General features: G+C 59.6%; 2 protein-coding genes across 2 annotated transcripts; one reads left to right on the top strand and one right to left on the bottom strand.

Moving 5' to 3' along the window:
- Positions 1-380: 380 nt before the first annotated feature.
- LOC309583907 (lutropin subunit beta-like) lies at positions 381-6,051 on the top strand. Its single transcript, XM_082299777.1, has 3 exons — positions 381-576; positions 1,531-1,776; positions 5,766-6,051. Exons 1-3 carry the CDS (start codon positions 562-564, stop codon positions 6,000-6,002), a joined length of 498 nt encoding a protein of 165 aa, XP_082155903.1. The 5' UTR covers positions 381-561; the 3' UTR covers positions 6,003-6,051.
- Positions 6,052-14,480: 8,429 nt separating this feature from the next.
- Positions 14,481-16,376, bottom strand: RPL28 (ribosomal protein L28). Its single transcript, XM_082299788.1, has 5 exons — positions 16,358-16,376; positions 16,070-16,155; positions 15,369-15,492; positions 15,153-15,271; positions 14,481-14,601 (listed from the first exon to the last, which is right to left on the bottom strand). Exons 2-5 carry the CDS (start codon positions 16,148-16,150, stop codon positions 14,512-14,514), a joined length of 414 nt encoding a protein of 137 aa, XP_082155914.1. The 5' UTR covers positions 16,151-16,155; positions 16,358-16,376; the 3' UTR covers positions 14,481-14,511.
- Between the last annotated feature and the right edge of the window lie 664 nt (positions 16,377-17,040).

The raw sequence follows: 17,040 nt of genomic DNA, 5'->3' as shown, positions 1-17,040 counted from the left end.
TAAAGATTCGGCCCCGTTTTGGGGGGGTTTTGTCACCATTTTGGGCGAGGGTCCCACATTTTGGGGGGGTCACTCCGATATTTGGAGGGGGGGGGCATTTAAGGGGCGAAACCCCCCCAAAATTAAAGGTTTTTCACCCATTTTGGGGGGTTTTTGCCCACTTTTTTTTTTGGGGGGGGGCGGGGGTAATTTGGGGGAGGGGGGACACCCCAATATTTTGGGGGTTTTTGGGGATGGGGGGGGGGGTCCGGATTTGGACGCTCCGAGCTAAAAATAGACCCGGGGTGGGGGGAGGGGAGGGCAAGGGGGGGGTCACGCGCTGCCGCGGGGGGTTCTGGGATACCCCGGCCTTGATTTGGGGGGGGGGGGGGGAACCCCAACCCTTTCCCCCCCCCAAAAAAAAAAGGGGGAGCGGGGGCGCCAAGGACAATTTGGGGGGGTGGGGGAGGAGCTTCGTGCCCCTCCCCCCACCCCCGCAGAGCCTCGGGGAGGGGGAGGGGATAAAGGGGAGACCCCCCCGAGGCCGCCCCCCCCTCAAAGAGGAGCCGCTCCCGCAGCGCCATGGGGGGGGTGCAGGTGAGGGGGGAGGGGAGGGGGCGTGGGGACCCCCAAATTATTTGGGGAGGGGGGAGGGGGCAGCCCTAAAATGATGGGGTGGGGGAGGGGTCGTGAGGAGCCCAATTTGGGGGGTGGGGAGGGGGGGGCAAAGAACCCCAAATTGAGGGGGGGGACCCCCAAATTAAGGAGGGGGGGAGAGGTCGTGGGGACCCCCCCAAATTACGATTGAGGACCCCAAATTATGGGGGGAGGAGTGGTTGTGAGGAGCCCAATTTGGGGGGTGGGGAGGGGGGGGCAAAGAACCCCCAAATTATTTGGGGAGGGGTCGCGGAGCCCCCCAAATTACGCTTGAGGACCCCAATTTGGGGTGGGAGGGGGGCAAAGAACCCCAAATTAAGGGGGGGGGACGACTCGTAGGACCCCCCCCCAATTACGCTTGAGGACCCCAAATTATGGGGTGGGGAGTGGTCGTGGGGACCCCAATTTGGGGGGTGAGGTGTCAAAGAACCCGAAATTAAGGGGGGGACAGCTCGTGGGACCCCCCCCAATTACGCTTGAGGACCGCAAATTAAGGGGGGGGAGGGGGCAAAGAACCCCAAATTAAGGGAGGGGACCCCCAAATTAAGGGGGGGGGGAGAGGTCGTGGGGACCCCCCCAAATTACGCTTGAGGACCCCAAATTAAGGGGGGGGAGAGGTCGTGGGACCCCCCCAAATTACGCTTGAGGACCCCAAATTAAGGGGGGGGAGGGGTCGCGGAGCCCCCCAATTTTGGGACGGAGCCTGGGGAGGGTGTGGGGGTCAAAGAACCCCAAATTAAGGGAGGGGACCCCCAAATTAAGGGGTGGGGTGTGTTGGAGGGGTCGTGGGGACCCCCCCCAATTACCCTTGAGGACCCCAATTGGGGGGGGGGTTGGGGGAGTGGTCTCAGAGCCCCCCCCCCCCCCCCCCAAAATTCCCCCCTCCCCCCGCAGCTCCTTCTCCTGGTGACCCTCGTGGCGACCCCGGTGGCTTTGGGGACCCCCGGGGACCCCGTGGCGGTGCTGAGCCCCCTGCCCGGGGGGGTCTCGTTGCCCGGGGGGGTGCCGGTGATTTTGGGGGGGGGTCCCGCGCGCCCCCCGTGCCGCCCCGTGAACGTGACGGTGGCGCTGGAGAAGGACGAGTGTCCCCAGTGCCGAGCGGTCACCGCCACCGCCTGCGGGGGCTTCTGCCGCACCCGGGTACGGGGGAGATTTTGGGGGGATTTTGGGGGGATTTTGGGGGGGTTTGGGGGGGGGTTTGGGAGGTGAGGGGCTTGCGGGGCTTTAGGGCGGCCTTTGGGGGGGCGAGATTTCGGGGGTTCCTGGAGGGTGCCAGGTGGAATTTGGGGGGTCCTGGGGGTGATTGGAGGGGCGCTGGGGGTGATTTGGGGGGTCCCTGGATTGATTTGGGTGTCCCGGGGTTGTCCTGGGGTGTGATTTTGGGGGTGCCGGGGTTGACTTGAGGGGTCCTGGGTGTGATTTGGGGGGTCCCGGAGTTGTCCTGGGTGTGATTTTGGGGGTCCCGGGGTTGATTTGGGGGGTCTTGGGTGTGATTTGGGGGGGGCTGGGGGTGATTTGAGGGGTCCTGGGGGTGATTTGGGGGGGCTGGGGGTGATTTGGGGAGGGCTGGGGGTGATTTGAGGGGTCCTGGGGGTGATTTGGGGGGTCCCTGGATTGATTTGGGTGTCCCGGAGTTGTCCTGGGTGTGATTTTGGGGGTCCCGGGGTTGATTTGGGGGGTCTTGGGTGTGATTTGGGGGAGGCTGGGGGTGATTTGGGGGGTCCTGGGGGTGATTTGGGGAGGGCTGGGGGTGATTTGGGGGGTCCCTGGATTGATTTGGGTGTCCCGGGGTTGTCCTGGGTGTGATTTTGGGGGTCCCGGGGTTGATTTGGGGGGTCTTGGGTGTGATTTGGGGGGGGGCTGGGGGTGATTTGAGGGGTCCTGGGGGTGATTTGGGGAGGCTGGGGGTGATTTGGGGGGTCCCTGGATTGATTTGGGTGTCCCGGGGTTGTCCTGGGGTGTGATTTTGGGGGTGCCGGGGTTGACTTGAGGGGTCCTGGGTGTGATTTGGGGGGTCCCGGGGTTGTCCTGGGTGTGATTTTGGGGGTCCCGGGGTTGATTTGGGGGGTCTTGGGTGTGATTTGGGGGGGGCTGGGGGTGATTTGGGGAGGGCTGGGGGTGATTTGAGGGGTCCTGGGGGTGATTTGGGGGGTCCCTGGATTGATTTGGGTGTCCCGGGGTTGTCCTGGGGTGTGATTTTGGGGGTGCCGGGGGTGATTTTGGGGGTCCCTGGGTTGATTTGGGGGGTCTCGGGGGTTGATTTTGAGGGTCCTGGTGTTGATTTTGGGCGGCCCCGGGGGTGATTTTGGGGATCCTGGGGGTAATTTGGGGGGCGTTGATTTTGTGTGATTTTGGGGGTCTTGGGTTGATTGGAGGGGTCCTGGGGGTGATTTGAGGGGGCTTGGGGGTGATTTGAGGGTCCCGAGGGTGATTTGGGGGTCCCGGAGTGGTCCTTGGTGGGATTTTGGGGGTCCCTGGGATGATTTGGGTGTCCCAGGGGTGATTTGGGCGGTCCCGGGCTTGATTTGGGCGGTCCCGGGGGTTGATTTTGGGGGTCCCGGGGGTGATTTTGGGGATCCTGGGGGTGATTTTGGGGGTCTTGGGTGTGATTTGGGAGGGGCTGGGGGTGATTTTGGGGGTCCCTGGGTTGATTTGGGTGTCCCAGGGGTGATTTGGGCGGTGCCGGGGATGATTTTGGGGATCCTGGGGGTGATTTGAGGGTCCTGGGGGTGATTTGGGTGTCCCGGAGCAGTCCTGGGTGTGATTTTGGGGGTCCCATGGTTGATTTGGGCGGTCCCTGGGTTGATTTGGGGGGGCTGGGTGTGATTTTGGGGGTCCCGTGGTTGATTTGGGCGTCCCAGGGGTGATTTGGGCGGTCCCGGGGTTGATTTTGGGGGTCCCGTGGTTGATTTGGGCGGTCCCGGGGATGATTTTGGGGTCCCGGGGCGGTCCTGGGTGTGATTTTGGGGGTCCCGGCGTTGATTTGGGGGTCACGGGGGTTGATTTAAGGGTCCTGGGGGTGATTTTGGGCGGCCCCGGGGGTGATTTTGGGGTCCCGGGGCGTGATTTGAGGGTCCTGGGGTTTATTTGACGGTCCTGGGGGTGATTTTGGGGTGCCGGGGTGGTCCTGGGTGTGATTTGGGGGGTCCCGGGGTTGATTTGGGCGGTCCCGGGGTTGATTTGGGGGGTCCCGGGCTTGATTTGGGCTGTCCCGGGGTGATTTTGGGGATCTTGGGTGTGATTTTGGGGGTCCCTGGGTTGATTTGGCCGGTCCCGGGGATGATTTTGGGGTCCCGGGGCGGTCCTGGGTGTGATTTTGGGGGTCCCGGGGTTGATTTGGTTGTCCCGGGGGTGTCCTGGGTGTGATTTTGGGGATCCTGGGGGTGATTTTGAGGGTCCCGGGGGTGATTTTGGGGGTCTTGGGTGTGATTTGGGGGGGCTGGGGGTGATTTTGGGGGTCCCTGGGTTGATTTGGGTGTCCCTGGGGTGATTTGGGCGGTCGCGGGGTTGATTTGGGGGGTCCCGGCGTTGATTTGGGGGGTCCTGGGGGTTGATTTAAAGGTCCTGGGGGTGATTTTGGGCGGCCCCGGGGGTGATTTTGGGGATCCTGGGCGTGATTTGAGGGTCCTGGGGTTTATTTGACGGTCCTGGGGGTGATTTGGGGGGGGGGGGGGGGCTGGGTGTGATTTTGGGGTGCCGGGGTGGTCCTGAGTGTGATTTTGGGGGTCCCTGGGTTGATTTGGGCGGTCGCGGGGTTGATTTGGGCGGTCCCGGGGTTGATTTGGGCGGTCCCGGGCTTGATTTTGGGGGTCCCGTGGTTGATTTGGGCGGTCCCGGGGATGATTTTGGGGATCCTGGGGGTGATTTGAGGGTCCTGGGTGTGATTTTGGGGGTCCCTGGGTTGATTTGGGTGTCCCAGGGGTGATTTGGGCGGTCCCGGGGTTGATTTTGGGGGTCCCGTGGTTGATTTGGGCGGTCCCGGGGATGATTTTGGGGATCCTGGGGGTGATTTGAGGGTCCTGGGTGTGATTTTGGGGGTCTCTGGGTTGATTTGGGTGTCCCAGGGGTGATTTGGGCGGTCCCGGGGTTGATTTTGGGGGTCCCTGGGTTGATTTGGGTGTCCCGGGGATGATTTTGGGGATCCTGGGGGTGATTTGAGGGTCCTGGGTGTGATTTTGGGGGTCTCTGGGTTGATTTGGGCGGTCCCGGGGATGATTTTGGGGTCCCGGGGCGGTCCTGGGTGTGATTTTGGGGGTCCCGGGGTTGATTTGGGTGTCCCGGGGTTGTCCTGGGTGTGATTTTGGGGATCCTGGGGGTGATTTTGAGGGTCCCGGGGGTGATTTTGGGGGTCCCTGGGTTGATTTGGGTGTCCCTGGGGTGATTTGGGCGGTCGCGGGGTTGATTTGGGGGGTCCCGGCGTTGATTTGGGGGGTCCCGGGGGTTGATTTAAGGGTCCTGGGGGTGATTTTGGGCGGCCCCGGGGGTGATTTTGGGGATCCTGGGCGTGATTTGAGGGTCCTGGGGTTTATTTGACGGTCCTGGGGGTGATTTGGGGGGGGGGGGGGGGCCTGGGTGTGATTTTGGGGTGCCGGGGTGGCGATTTTGGGGATCCTGGGGGTGATTTTGAGGGTCCCGGGGGTGATTTGGGCGGTCCCGGGATTGATTTGGGAGTCCCGGGCGGAATTTAGGGGTCCCGGAGTTGATTTAGGGGATCCAAGGTTGGGGATTTTGGGAAGTTCCGGGGGGGCTTTTGGGGTCTGGGGCGTTTTGGGGGTTTCGGGGAGTTCAGGGGGGCTTTGGGTGTGATTTGGGGGATCTGGGGCCTTGGGGAAATCGGGGGGAGAGCTTCGGAGTATTGGGGGGGGGGCTTTGGGTTGTGGGAGCTTTAGGGGGACCTCGGGGGTCTTTGGGGTGTCGGGGGGGCCCTGTGGGAATATTGGGGTGCTTTGGGGGGGGGGTCGTGAGGGGCTCTGGGGACACCGCGGGGGTGCTTTGGGGGGGGGGGGGGAGGGTTTAGGGGCTCAGAGCAGCGCTGGGGACACTTTGAGCTGCGGGGTTTTTTTTGGGGTGGGGGGACAGCCAGGGGGAGACTTTAGGGGATTATTGGGGTGCATCCCCCCCCCCTCCAGGAGCCGGTTTACCGCAGCCCCCTGGGCCCCCCCCGCCAGGCCGCCTGCACCTACTCGGGGGTGCGCTACGAGCGCTGGGTTTTGGGGGGCTGCCCCCCTGGCACCGACCCCGAGGTCACCGTGCCCGTGGCCCTGGGCTGTCGCTGCGGCCGCTGCCCCATGGCCGCCGCCGACTGCGCCGTGGTGGGGCTGGGACCCTCCTTCTGTGGGGCTCCGGGGGGGTTTGGGGGGTCCTGACCCCCCCCATCCCAAATTGGGGGACCCCAACCGCACCCAGCGTTGATGGGGTTTGGGGGGTAATAAAGGCTCCTCGCCACCGGGGGGCGCTGTGTGTTATTGGGGGGTGGGGGGGGGGTGGGGACCCTCCTTTGGGGGGGTTTGGGGGGGTTTTGGGGGGTTCGGATCCCCCCCCCCCCCCCCCCGCTTTGGGCATGGGACCCCCACCCATTTATGGGGGGTTGGGGGGGGGGGAATAAAACTTCCTGTCCACCAGGGGGCGCTGTGCGCCATTGGGGACCCCTCCCCACTTTGGGAAGCCCAAACGTTGGGGACCCCAAAGCTTGGGGACCCCCAAATCTTAGACACCCCAAACCTTGGGGACCCCAAACCTTGGACACCCCAAACATTGGGGACCCCAAACCTTGGACACCCCAAACCTCAGACACCCCCAAACCTTGGAGACCCCAAATCTCAGACACCCCAAACCTTGGGAACCCCCAAACCTTGGGAACCCCCAAACCTTGGAGACCCCAAACCTTGGACACCCCAAATCTCAGACACCCCAAACCTTAGGGACCCCAAACCTTGGGAACCCCCAAACCTCGGACACCCCAAACCTTGGAGACCCCAAACCTCGGACACCCCAAACCTTGGGGACCCCAAATCGTGGGGACCCCAAAGCTTGGGGACCCCCAAATCTCAGACACCCCAAACATTGGACACCCCAAACCTCGGGGACCCCAAACTTTAGGGACCCCAAACCTTGGGAACCCCCAAACCTCGGGGACCCCAAACCTTGGGGACCCCAAACCTCGGGGACCCCAAACCTTGGGGACCCCAAACCTCGGGGACCCCCAAATCTTGGGGACCCCAAATCTCAGACACCCCAGCCCTGGTTTAACTGATTTAATTCACTACTGGAACTGGTTTAACTGGTGTCACTGGTTTCACTCTCCAATGGAACTGGTTTAACTGGTGTCACTGGTTTCACTCTCCAATGGAACTGGTTTAACTGGTGTCACTGGTTTCACTCTCCAATGGAACTGGTTTAACTGGTGTCACACTCTCCAATGGGACTGGTTTAACTGGTGTCACCGGTTTCACTCTCCAATGGAACTGGTTTAACTGGTGTCACACTCTCCAATGGGACTGGTTTAACTGGTGTCACTGGTTTCACTCTCCAATGGAACTGGTTTAACTGGTGTCACTGGTTTCACTCTCCAATGGAACTGGTTTAACTGGTGTCACTGGTTTCACTCTCCAATGGAACTGGTTTAACTGGTGTCACTGGTTTCACTCTCCAATGGAACTGGTTTAACTGGTGTCACTGGTTTCACTCTCCAATGGAACTGGTTTAACTGGTGTCACTGGTTTCACTCTCCAATGGAACTGGTTTAACTGGTGTCACACTCTCCAATGGAACTGGTTTAACTGGTGTCACTGGTTTCACTCTCCAATGGAACTGGTTTAACTGGTGTCACACTCTCCAATGGGACTGGTTTAACTGGTGTCACTGGTTTCACTCTCCAATGGAACTGGTTTAACTGGTGTCACACTCTCCAATGGGACTGGTTTAACTGGTGTCACTGGTTTCACTCTCCAATGGAACTGGTTTAACTGGTGTCACCGGTTTCACTCTCCAATGGAACTGGTTTAACTGGTGTCACACTCTCCAATGGGACTGGTTTAACTGGTGTCACTGGTTTCACTCTCCAATGGAACTGGTTTAACTGGTGTCACACTCTCCAATGGGACTGGTTTAACTGGTGTCACTGGTTTCACTCTCCAATGGAACTGGTTTAACTGGTGTCACCGGTTTCACTCTCCAATGGAACTGGTTTAACTGGTGTCACTGGTTTCACTCTCCAATGGAACTGGTTTAACTGGTGTCACTGGTTTCACTCTCCAATGGAACTGGTTTAACTGGTGTCACTGGTTTCACTCTCCAATGGAACTGGTTTAACTGGTGTCACTGGTTTCACTCTCCAATGGAACTGGTTTAACTGGTGTCACTGGTTTCACTCTCCAATGGAACTGGTTTAACTGGTGTCACTGGTTTCACTCTCCAATGGAACTGGTTCAACTGGTGTCACTGGTTTCACTCTCCAATGGAACTGGTTTAACTGGTGTCACTGGTTTCACTCTCCAATGGAACTGGTTCAACTGGTGTCACACTCTCCAATGGAACTGGTTTAACTGGTGTCACCGGTTTCACTCTCCAATGGAACTGGTTTAACTGGTGTCACCGGTTTCACTCTCCAATGGAACTGGTTTAACTGGTGTCACACTCTCCAATGGAACTGGTTTAACTGGTGTCACCGGTTTCACTCTCCAATGGAACTGGTTTAACTGGTGTCACCGGTTTCACTCTCCAATGGAACTGGTTTAACTGGTGTCACACTCTCCAATGGAACTGGTTTAACTGGTGTCACTGGTTTCACTCTCCTGATCTCAAATCCCAGTTTTTGACCAAATTCCCCTTTTATTGAGCGAGGTCTGGGGGCAGCCCCCCAAAATCGGGACGGGCTGGGACACCCCAAAACCGGGATGGGCGGGGACACCCCAAAACTGGGACGGGTGGGGACACCCCAACTCCGGGGTGTCCAGGAGGTTCTCCGGGTGCTCCAGAAGGTTCCGGTGGTTCCTGCGAGGTTCTGCTGAAGGTTCATCTGCGTTTTCTGCAGGGTTCTGGAGATGGCTACAGGGTTCTAGAGGTGGCTACAAGGTTCTGGAGGTGGCTACAGGGTTCTAGAGGTGGCTACAGAATTCTGGAGGTGGCTACAGGCTTCTGGAGGTGGCTACAGGCTTCTAGAAGTGGCTACAAGTTTCTGGAGGTGTCTACAGGGTTCTGGAGGTGGCTACAGGTTTCTGGAGGTGGCTAAAGGCTTCTAGAAGTGGCTACAAGGTTCTGGAGGTGGCTACAGGATTCTGGAGGTGGCTACAAGTTTCTGGAGGTGGCTACAGGGTTCTGGAGGTGGTTACGGGGTTCTGGAGGTAGCTACAAGTTTCTGGAGGTGTCTACAGGGTTCTGGAGGTGGCTACAAGTTTCTGGAGATGGCTACAGGGTTCTGGAGGTGGCTACAGGGTTCTGGAGGTGGCTCTGAGGTTCTGGCCGTGCCCACCTCTGGAGGTGCCGGAGGTGCTCACACCACCACACCTTTCCCTTTCTTGGGGATCTCTTCCCCAGCTTCCACCCCTGAGCTCTCGCACCCTTCCAGCACCAGCCTGATGATGGAGTTGCGGTTGTTGGACATGGTGGCCGCTGCCTTGATGGAGCCAGCGCTCACCCGGGCAGGCTTCTGGGAGATGTCCAGGGCGACGCGGTCGGACGCGCTGACCACGTCGGGGGCGGAACTCCCTGCCGCCATGCGGGCGTAGGTCTCCTGCAAACTGTCCAGGTGGACCTTCTTCAGGGACAGCTCCATGCCCAGCACCATGGAATGCAGGTTGTAGTCCAGGGGGTTGCAGAAGTAGATAGCCAAGGTGAAGGACTTGGCCTCGTAGGACAAGACCCCCACACAGCCCTGGAACAAGGGGCTGGAGAACCTGCAGGAGTCCTCGGAGCCGGGGGGCAACGAGGGGCACGGGGGGACGGAGCAGTGGCCACTGCAGAAGTAGGTCCTGGTGGGAGCAATGGGGGGGTGGGATCAGTGGGAGATGGTCCCACCACCCATGGGAGGAGCTGGGATCGCTGGGGGATGGTGGTGAGACCAGGAGGAGATGGAAGAACAACCCCTGGTGATGATCCCCACTGAGCCCTGGGTGTTGATCCCACCACAGGATGAAGACCCCACCACTATGGGATGAAGACCCATCACAATGGCATGAAGACCCCACCACCATGAGATGAAGACCCCACCACCATGAGATGGAGGTCCCACCACCATGGCATGAAGATCCCACCACCATGAGATGAACACCCCACCACCATGAGATGAACACCCCACCACCATGAGATGGAGATCCCACCACCATGGCATGAAGACCCCACCACCATGGGATGAAGACCCCACCACCATGGGATGAAGATCCCACCTCCATGAGATGGAGATCCCACCACCACAGGATGAAGACCCCACCACCAAGGCATGAAGATCCCACCACCGTGGGACAAAGATCCCACCACCACAGGATGAAGACCCCACCAGCATGAGACAAAGACCCCACCACCATGGGATGAAGACCCCACCACCATGAGATGAAGACCCCACCACCATGAGATGGAGGTCCCACCACCATGGGATGAAGATCCCACCACCATGAGATGAAGACCCCACCACCATGGCATGAACACCCCACCACCATGAGATGGAGATCCCACCACCATGGCATGAAGACCCCACCACCATGGCATGAAGATCCCACCTCCAGGAGATGAAGACCCCACCACCACAGGATGAAGACCCCACCACCATGAGACAAAGACTCCACCACCATGAGAAGACCCCACCACCATGGGATGAAGATCCCACCTCCATGAGATGAAGACCCCACCTCCATGAGATGAAGATCCCACCACCACAGGATGAAGACCCCACCACCATGGGACAAAGATCCCACCACCATGAGATGAACACCCCACCACCATGAGATGGAGATCCCACCACCACAGGATGAAGACCCCACCACCATGGCATGAAGATCTCACCACCATGAGATGAAGACCCCACCACCACGGCATGAAGACCCCACCGGAGCTGCCCCCTGCACCTTGAAGGTCCCGCTCTGGCCGCGGCTCTCCCCACGTCCCTCCCCGGCCTCACCTGGGGTTCTCTAGGGTGACGTTCTGGGTCTTGTTGGAGATCCGGATCTCCACCGTGCGCGCCAACATCTCGCCACGGGATCTTCTCAGCGCTGGAATTCCTTCCTCAGCTCCGGAATCTCCTCAGCTCCGGAATCTCCTCAGCTCCGGAATCTCCTCAGCTCCAGGCTCTCCTGGGCTCCAGAACCTTCTCCCCCCACTCTGGGGTCACTTCCCAGTGTGATCCGGGGCTGGTCCCGGTGCAGACGCTCCACTCGGGCGTGACGTGAGTCATTGTTTGCTGCCTCCAGGAAGCTCCAGGATTTCCGGCTGTTTCCTTGGAATCTGCACTTCGCTCCCGGATTTCTGGGTGTTTCCTTGGAATCTGCACTTTGCACCCTGTTTAGCGACGGAGGGCGCCAGCTCCGCCCCCTCCCTGCCCATCGTTCAACGAATTTCAGGGTCGTTCGTCACCACCCATCCCAGTTCATCCCACTAATCCCAGTTCATCCCACCCATCCCAGTTCATCCCACCCATCCCAGTTCGTCCCACCCATCCCAGTTCGTCCCACCCATCCCAGTTCATCCCACCCATCCCAGTTCATCCCACCAATCCCAGTTCGTCCCATCCATCCCAGTTCGTCCCACTAATCCCAGTTCGTCCCATCCATCCCAGTTCATCCCACCCATCCCAGTTCATCCCCACCCTTCCCAGTTCGTCCCACCCATCCCAGTCCATCCCACCCATCCCAGTTCATCCCACTAATCCCAGTTCATCCCACCCATCCCAGTTCGTCCCACCCATCCCAGTTCATCCCCACCCTTCCCAGTTCTTCCCCACCCTTCCCAGTTCGTCCCACCCATTCCAGTTCATCCCACCCATTCCAGTTCATCCCACCAATCCCAGTTCGTCCCATCCATCCCAGTTCATCCCACCCATCCCAGTTCGTCCCACCCATCCCAGTTCATCCCACCCATCCCAGTTCATCCCCATCCTTCCCAGTTCGTCCCACCCATCCCAGTTCATCCCACCCATTCCAGTTCATCCCACCAATCCCAGTTCGTCCCACCCATCCCAGTTCGTCCCACCCATCCCAGTTCGTCCCACCCATCCCAGTTCATCCCCATCCTTCCCAGTTCGTCCCACCCATCCCAGTTCATCCCACCAATCCCAGTTCGTCCCATCCATCCCAGTTCATCCCACCCATCCCAGTTCATCCCACCCATCCCAGTTCGTCCCACCCATCCCAGTTCATCCCACCAATCCCAGTTCGTCCCATCCATCCCAGTTCATCCCACTAATCCCAGTTCGTCCCACCCATCCCAGTTCATCCCACCAATCCCAGTTCGTCCCATCCATCCCAGTTCGTCCCACTAATCCCAGTTCGTCCCATCCATCCCAGTTCATCCCACCCATCCCAGTTCATCCCCACCCTTCCCAGTTCGTCCCACCCATCCCAGTTCATCCCCACCCTTCCCAGTTCGTCCCACCCATCCCAGTTCATCCCCACCCATCCCAGTTCATCCCACCCATCCCAGTTCATCCCCACCCATCCCAGTTCATCCCACCCATCCCAGTTCATCCCCACCCTTCCCAGTTCGTCCCACCCATCCCAGTTCATCCCACCCATCCCAGTTCATCCCCACCCTTCCCAGTTCGTCCCACCCATTCCAGTTCATCCCCACCCTTCCCAGTTCGTCCCACCCATCCCAGTTCATCCCCACCCTTCCCAGTTCGTCCCACCCATCCCAGTTCATCCCCACCCATCCCAGTTCATCCCACCCATCCCAGTTCATCCCCACCCATCCCAGTTCGTCCCACCCATCCCAGTTCATCCCCACCCATCCCAGTTCATCCCACTAATCCCAGTTCATCCCACCCATCCCAGTCCATCCCCACCCATCCCAGTTCATCCCATCCATCCCAGTTCATCCCACTAATCCCAGTTCATCCCACCCATCCCAGTTCATCCCACTAATCCCAGTCCATCCCACCCATCCCAGTTCATCCCATCCATCCCAGTTCATCCCACTAATCCCAGTTCATCCCACCCATCCCAGTTCATCCCCACCCATCCCAGTTCATCCCCACCCATCCCAGTTCATCCCACATCCCTCAGCTCTGGAATCTCCTCAGCTCCGGGCTCTCCCTGGCTCCAGACCCTTCTCCCCCCACTCCGGGATCCCCTCGCGGTGTTGCCACCACAGCCGGGGCCCTTTCCCGGCGGTCTCGGGGCCGAGCCGGGTCCTGCTTCCACAATTCCCAAACCTCCGCTCATTCTCAGGACTCAGCAGTTTCGGTTTCCCCGGGAAGCTTCCCAAGCCCCGCCCCTTCCTTCCCATGGAATTTTGGCTCCGTTACAGAATTGGATGTGAATAGACCCAAAACCCACCCGGATTTGGAGCCTCCCTGAAGTCACCGATCCCGGGATGTCCCAGGCTCGGGAGGGACACACCTGGCGCAGGTACCTGGGCGTGCAACACCCGGCCCCACCCGCGAGGAGGTGCAGGTGTGGGGTCCCCATATGGGACAGGGAACTGCTGGAACTGGTTTAATTGGATTAACTGGTTTATCCAATAAAGTCCCATGCAGTGAGGTTCCCTCCCCCCAGATCCCACATGGCCCCTCCCCCCGATCCCAAATCCCCCACCCCAGATCCCAGATTCTTTCCCAGATCCGGGGTTCCCACCACAATCCCAGATACCGCCCTCCCAAACCCCCACCCCAGCACCCCCTCTAACCCCAGACCCTCCCAATTCCCGGATTCCCCCCGATCCCAAATTCCCTGCCCGTAACAGACCCACCCAGATCCCAAACCTCACATTTTTTACTGCATGGATCAAATTTAAAAAAAAAAAAACCCATTTTATTGACCAAAGCAAAGAGGAGGGTGAGGGAGGTTTGGGATGGGGGAACCCAAACCCTGGGGTGTCCGTGAGGCTCCAGGGGTGTCTGAGGTCCCTCTGAAGGTGCTGCATGGTCGGGGGTGGGAAACGTGAGGGGAGAGACGTGAGGGGAGAAAAGGGAGGGAAAGGTGAGGGGGAAAAGGGAGGGAAACGTGAGGGGGAAAAGGGAGGGAAACGTGAGGGGAGAAAAGGGAGGGAAAGGTGAGGGGGAAAGGGAGGGAAAGGTGAGGGGAGAAAAGGGAGGGAAACGTGAGGGGAGAAAAGGGAGGGAAAGGTGAGGGGGAAAAGGGAGGGAAAGGTGAGGGGAGAAAAGGGAGGGAAAGGTGAGGGGAGAAAAGGGAGGGAAAGGTGAGGGGGAAAAGGGAGGGAAAGGTGAGGGGGAAAGGGAGGGAAAGGTGAGGGGAGAAAAGGGAGGGAAACGTGAGGGGAGAAAAGGGAGGGAAAGGTGAGGGGAGAAAAGGGAGGGAAAGGTGAGGGGGAAAAGGGAGGGAAAGGTGAGGGGAGAAAAGGGAGGGAAAGGTGAGGGGAGAAAAGGGAGGGAAAGGTGAGGGGAGAAAAGGGAGGGAAAGGTGAGGGGAGAAAAGGGAGGGAAAGGTGAGGGGAGAAAAGGGAGGGAAAGGTGAGGGGGAAAAGGGAGGGAAACGTGAGGGGAGAAAAGGGAGAGAAAATAGTGGAAAAAGCCAGGAAACACAAGGAAAAAAGGGCGGGAAGCCTGAGGGTAAAATTGGCAGAAAGCACGAGAGGAGAAAAGGACGGGAAGGTCGGGAAATGAGGGGGTAAAAATGGGGGAAATGTGCATCCCAATTCCTCAGGTGCCCCCTCCCCAAAACGAAGCGCGGACTCTGGAGGTTGCTCAGACACTTTTATTTCTGGGGGGGCTCACGGGGCCTTCGCCGCCCGCACCCTCTTCTTCCTCACCACCACGGGCTTCTGGCTGCGCAGGATGGCGCTGGCCCGGCGCAGAGCGGCCTGGAGGGGACAAAAATGGGGGCCAGCACCCCAAAAACAAGGGGTGAGCCCTGGGTGTGGAGTGGGCTCACAGCCTGAATTATCCCTCGGAGCTCCCAGAGCAAGTTTGGGGACCGCTCCGGTTTTGGGGGATCCCTCTCCAGGTTCCACAGGGGTCACAAAGAGCCTCCACTCTCCCTGCTTTTGGGATTTGCAGGAGTTTTAAGCCCCCCTCAAGAGATTTCAAGGGTGCCTCCAATTTTTGGGCTCCTTCTAAGGTGTTGAGGACTCCTGTCAGGCTCTAAGATCCTCCCAAGGCTCTGGGTCCCCTCCCACGTTTCAGACCCCTTTCCCCTGAATTTTGGGATCTCTGCAGTTTTTTGGGTTCCTCCCCAGTTTTTGGAGTCACCTCCAAATTTCTGGGGCACCCCGGGGTCCTTGTAACCTCCAACTCCAGGGAATCTTCCTCTTCCAAAGCGTTCCCATCCTCACACGAAATTTCACATCCCCGCTCCCCAAATTTCACGGGGATTTTTGGGGCTGCACCCCCCTAATTTTGGGCTGCCCCTCACCATGCGCAGGTCCCTCCTGTATCTGTTCTTGCTGATCAGGTGCCGGAGGCTCCGCAGGGACCCCCGGGCGTCGCGACGGATCCGCACCCGCACGTACGACGTGGCCGGTTTGCGCTGGCCTGGGGGGAAAAGGGCAGGGTTTTGGGGGGACTCTCTGAGGATTTGGGGTTCCCCTGAAGGGTGAGGGGTATCTGTGGAGGGTGGGGATGCACCCACCTGAGCGTTTCTTGAGCACCACCACGATGCCTTTCCCATCCGGCGCCGGCTCCACGCCCACGGTCTTGCGGTGGATCAATCCGTTGTAGCGGAAGGAATTCCGGGCCTTGAGGTTGTTGGGCTCCTGGAGGGATTTCGGGAGGATCAGGAGGAGATTTTGGGGTGACCAGAAGGGGATCACTCACAATTTCAGGGCGGGGGGACACGGCCCAAAGGGGAAGCCCAAAGATCACAAAAGGTTTGGGGAGGGGGGCTCAGGGGTCTTGCAGGGGACCCGAGGGGTTTCGGGGGGGGTTCAAAGCAGATTTGGGAGGGTCTGGGGATGTCCCTGAGAGTTTAAAGGAGCCCCCCAAGAATCTGGGAAGTGCTCAGGAGGCTGGAGAGAGGGGCAGGGTAGAAGCCCAGGGGCTTGGGGTGGGCTCAGAGCATTTGAGTGGGACTCAAGCACCTGGGGAGGGCAGTTAGGACCCCCTTTGGGTGTTAATGGGGCTTTACTGGGTGCCTACAACTTCTTCTTGGGGTTTGGGGGGTTTAGGGCGATCAGTGTGAGGGCCCCATGCGGCTGTGGTGGCACCTGCGACCCCTCTTTGGGGGTTTAGAGCCGCGTCTTGGGGCTCGGGGGGTCCCCAAGTGTCACTGAGGGGTCCCCAAGCCCGTTCCCCGCTCCCCCTCCCGGTTTCCAGGTATCCCCCGGCACTGACGGTGCTGTAGGTCTGGTTGTTCCTCTTCAGCAGGAAGCTGGAGCAGTTCCGCACCACCATCCACTGCAGATGGGCCGACATGGCGCCTGTGGGGACCGGGGAAGGCCCCGGGGAGCGGCCTCAGCACCCGCCGCCAGCCCGGGGCCGCGGCTTACAGCGCGTTACCCGCTCCATCCCGCCGCCCCGCATTCCCCCCGCCCTTAGGGACCCTCCCGGGGGTTGGGGACCCCTCTCCCGGCACCAAGAACCACCCCCCGGGCCGCTCCAAACCGGAGCCCCACGCGGCACCTCCGCTCCCTGCGGCCGCCGGAAACGGAAAGAGCGACGGGCGCCTCGGCGAACTCCGGCCCCTTGCCAAGCTCCGCCCCCCTTCGTCAATCTCCGCACAGCTTCGGCAATCTCCGCCCCTCGCTCGGAGCTCTCCGCCGATACTCGGAAATTTCCGTCAGTTTTCGTCAATCGCAGCATCCCTTCGGAAATTTCCGGTGTCTTTCGGGATTTCCCGGTCTTCTTCGGTAGTCTCCGCCTCTTCCTAGGACCAGCGTTCGGGTCCTTTCGGCTCCGTCCGGGAGTTTACGGAAAGGGGGCGGGGCTTGGGCGGCTTCCCGCGCTTTTTTGTGTGGGGCCTCGGGGCAGGTGAGGGAGAAAAGCGTAAAAAGGGGTGAAAATGGGGTTTTTTTGAGGGGTTATGAAGACTTTGGGGTTCTGTGGGAGATACTGAGGGCCTGTGAGGGCATCTGGAGCTCTGTGGGTGCCTCTAAGATTTGGGGGGCTCTGAAGGGTTGTGAGGAGCACAGTGAGAGGTTGTCCTAAAGTTTTCTTCAGGTAGTCCTGAGGGAGAAATGGTCACTAAAGGATGTTTCAGTTCCTGAAAGGCTCTCCTGCACTGCCAGAGACCTTTCCCCAAACCTGCCTCGTACAGAGTTTTTAGTAATAGACAGGTAATTCGTAATTTAAAGGCAACTCTGCCC

The sequence above is a fragment of the Coloeus monedula genome, assembly GCF_965178545.1.
Source record: "Coloeus monedula genome assembly, chromosome: 34".
Lineage (NCBI taxonomy): Eukaryota > Metazoa > Chordata > Aves > Passeriformes > Corvidae > Coloeus > Coloeus monedula.
Note: the sequence above shows the minus strand (reverse complement) of the source record. Positions and strands in the feature narration are given on the sequence as shown.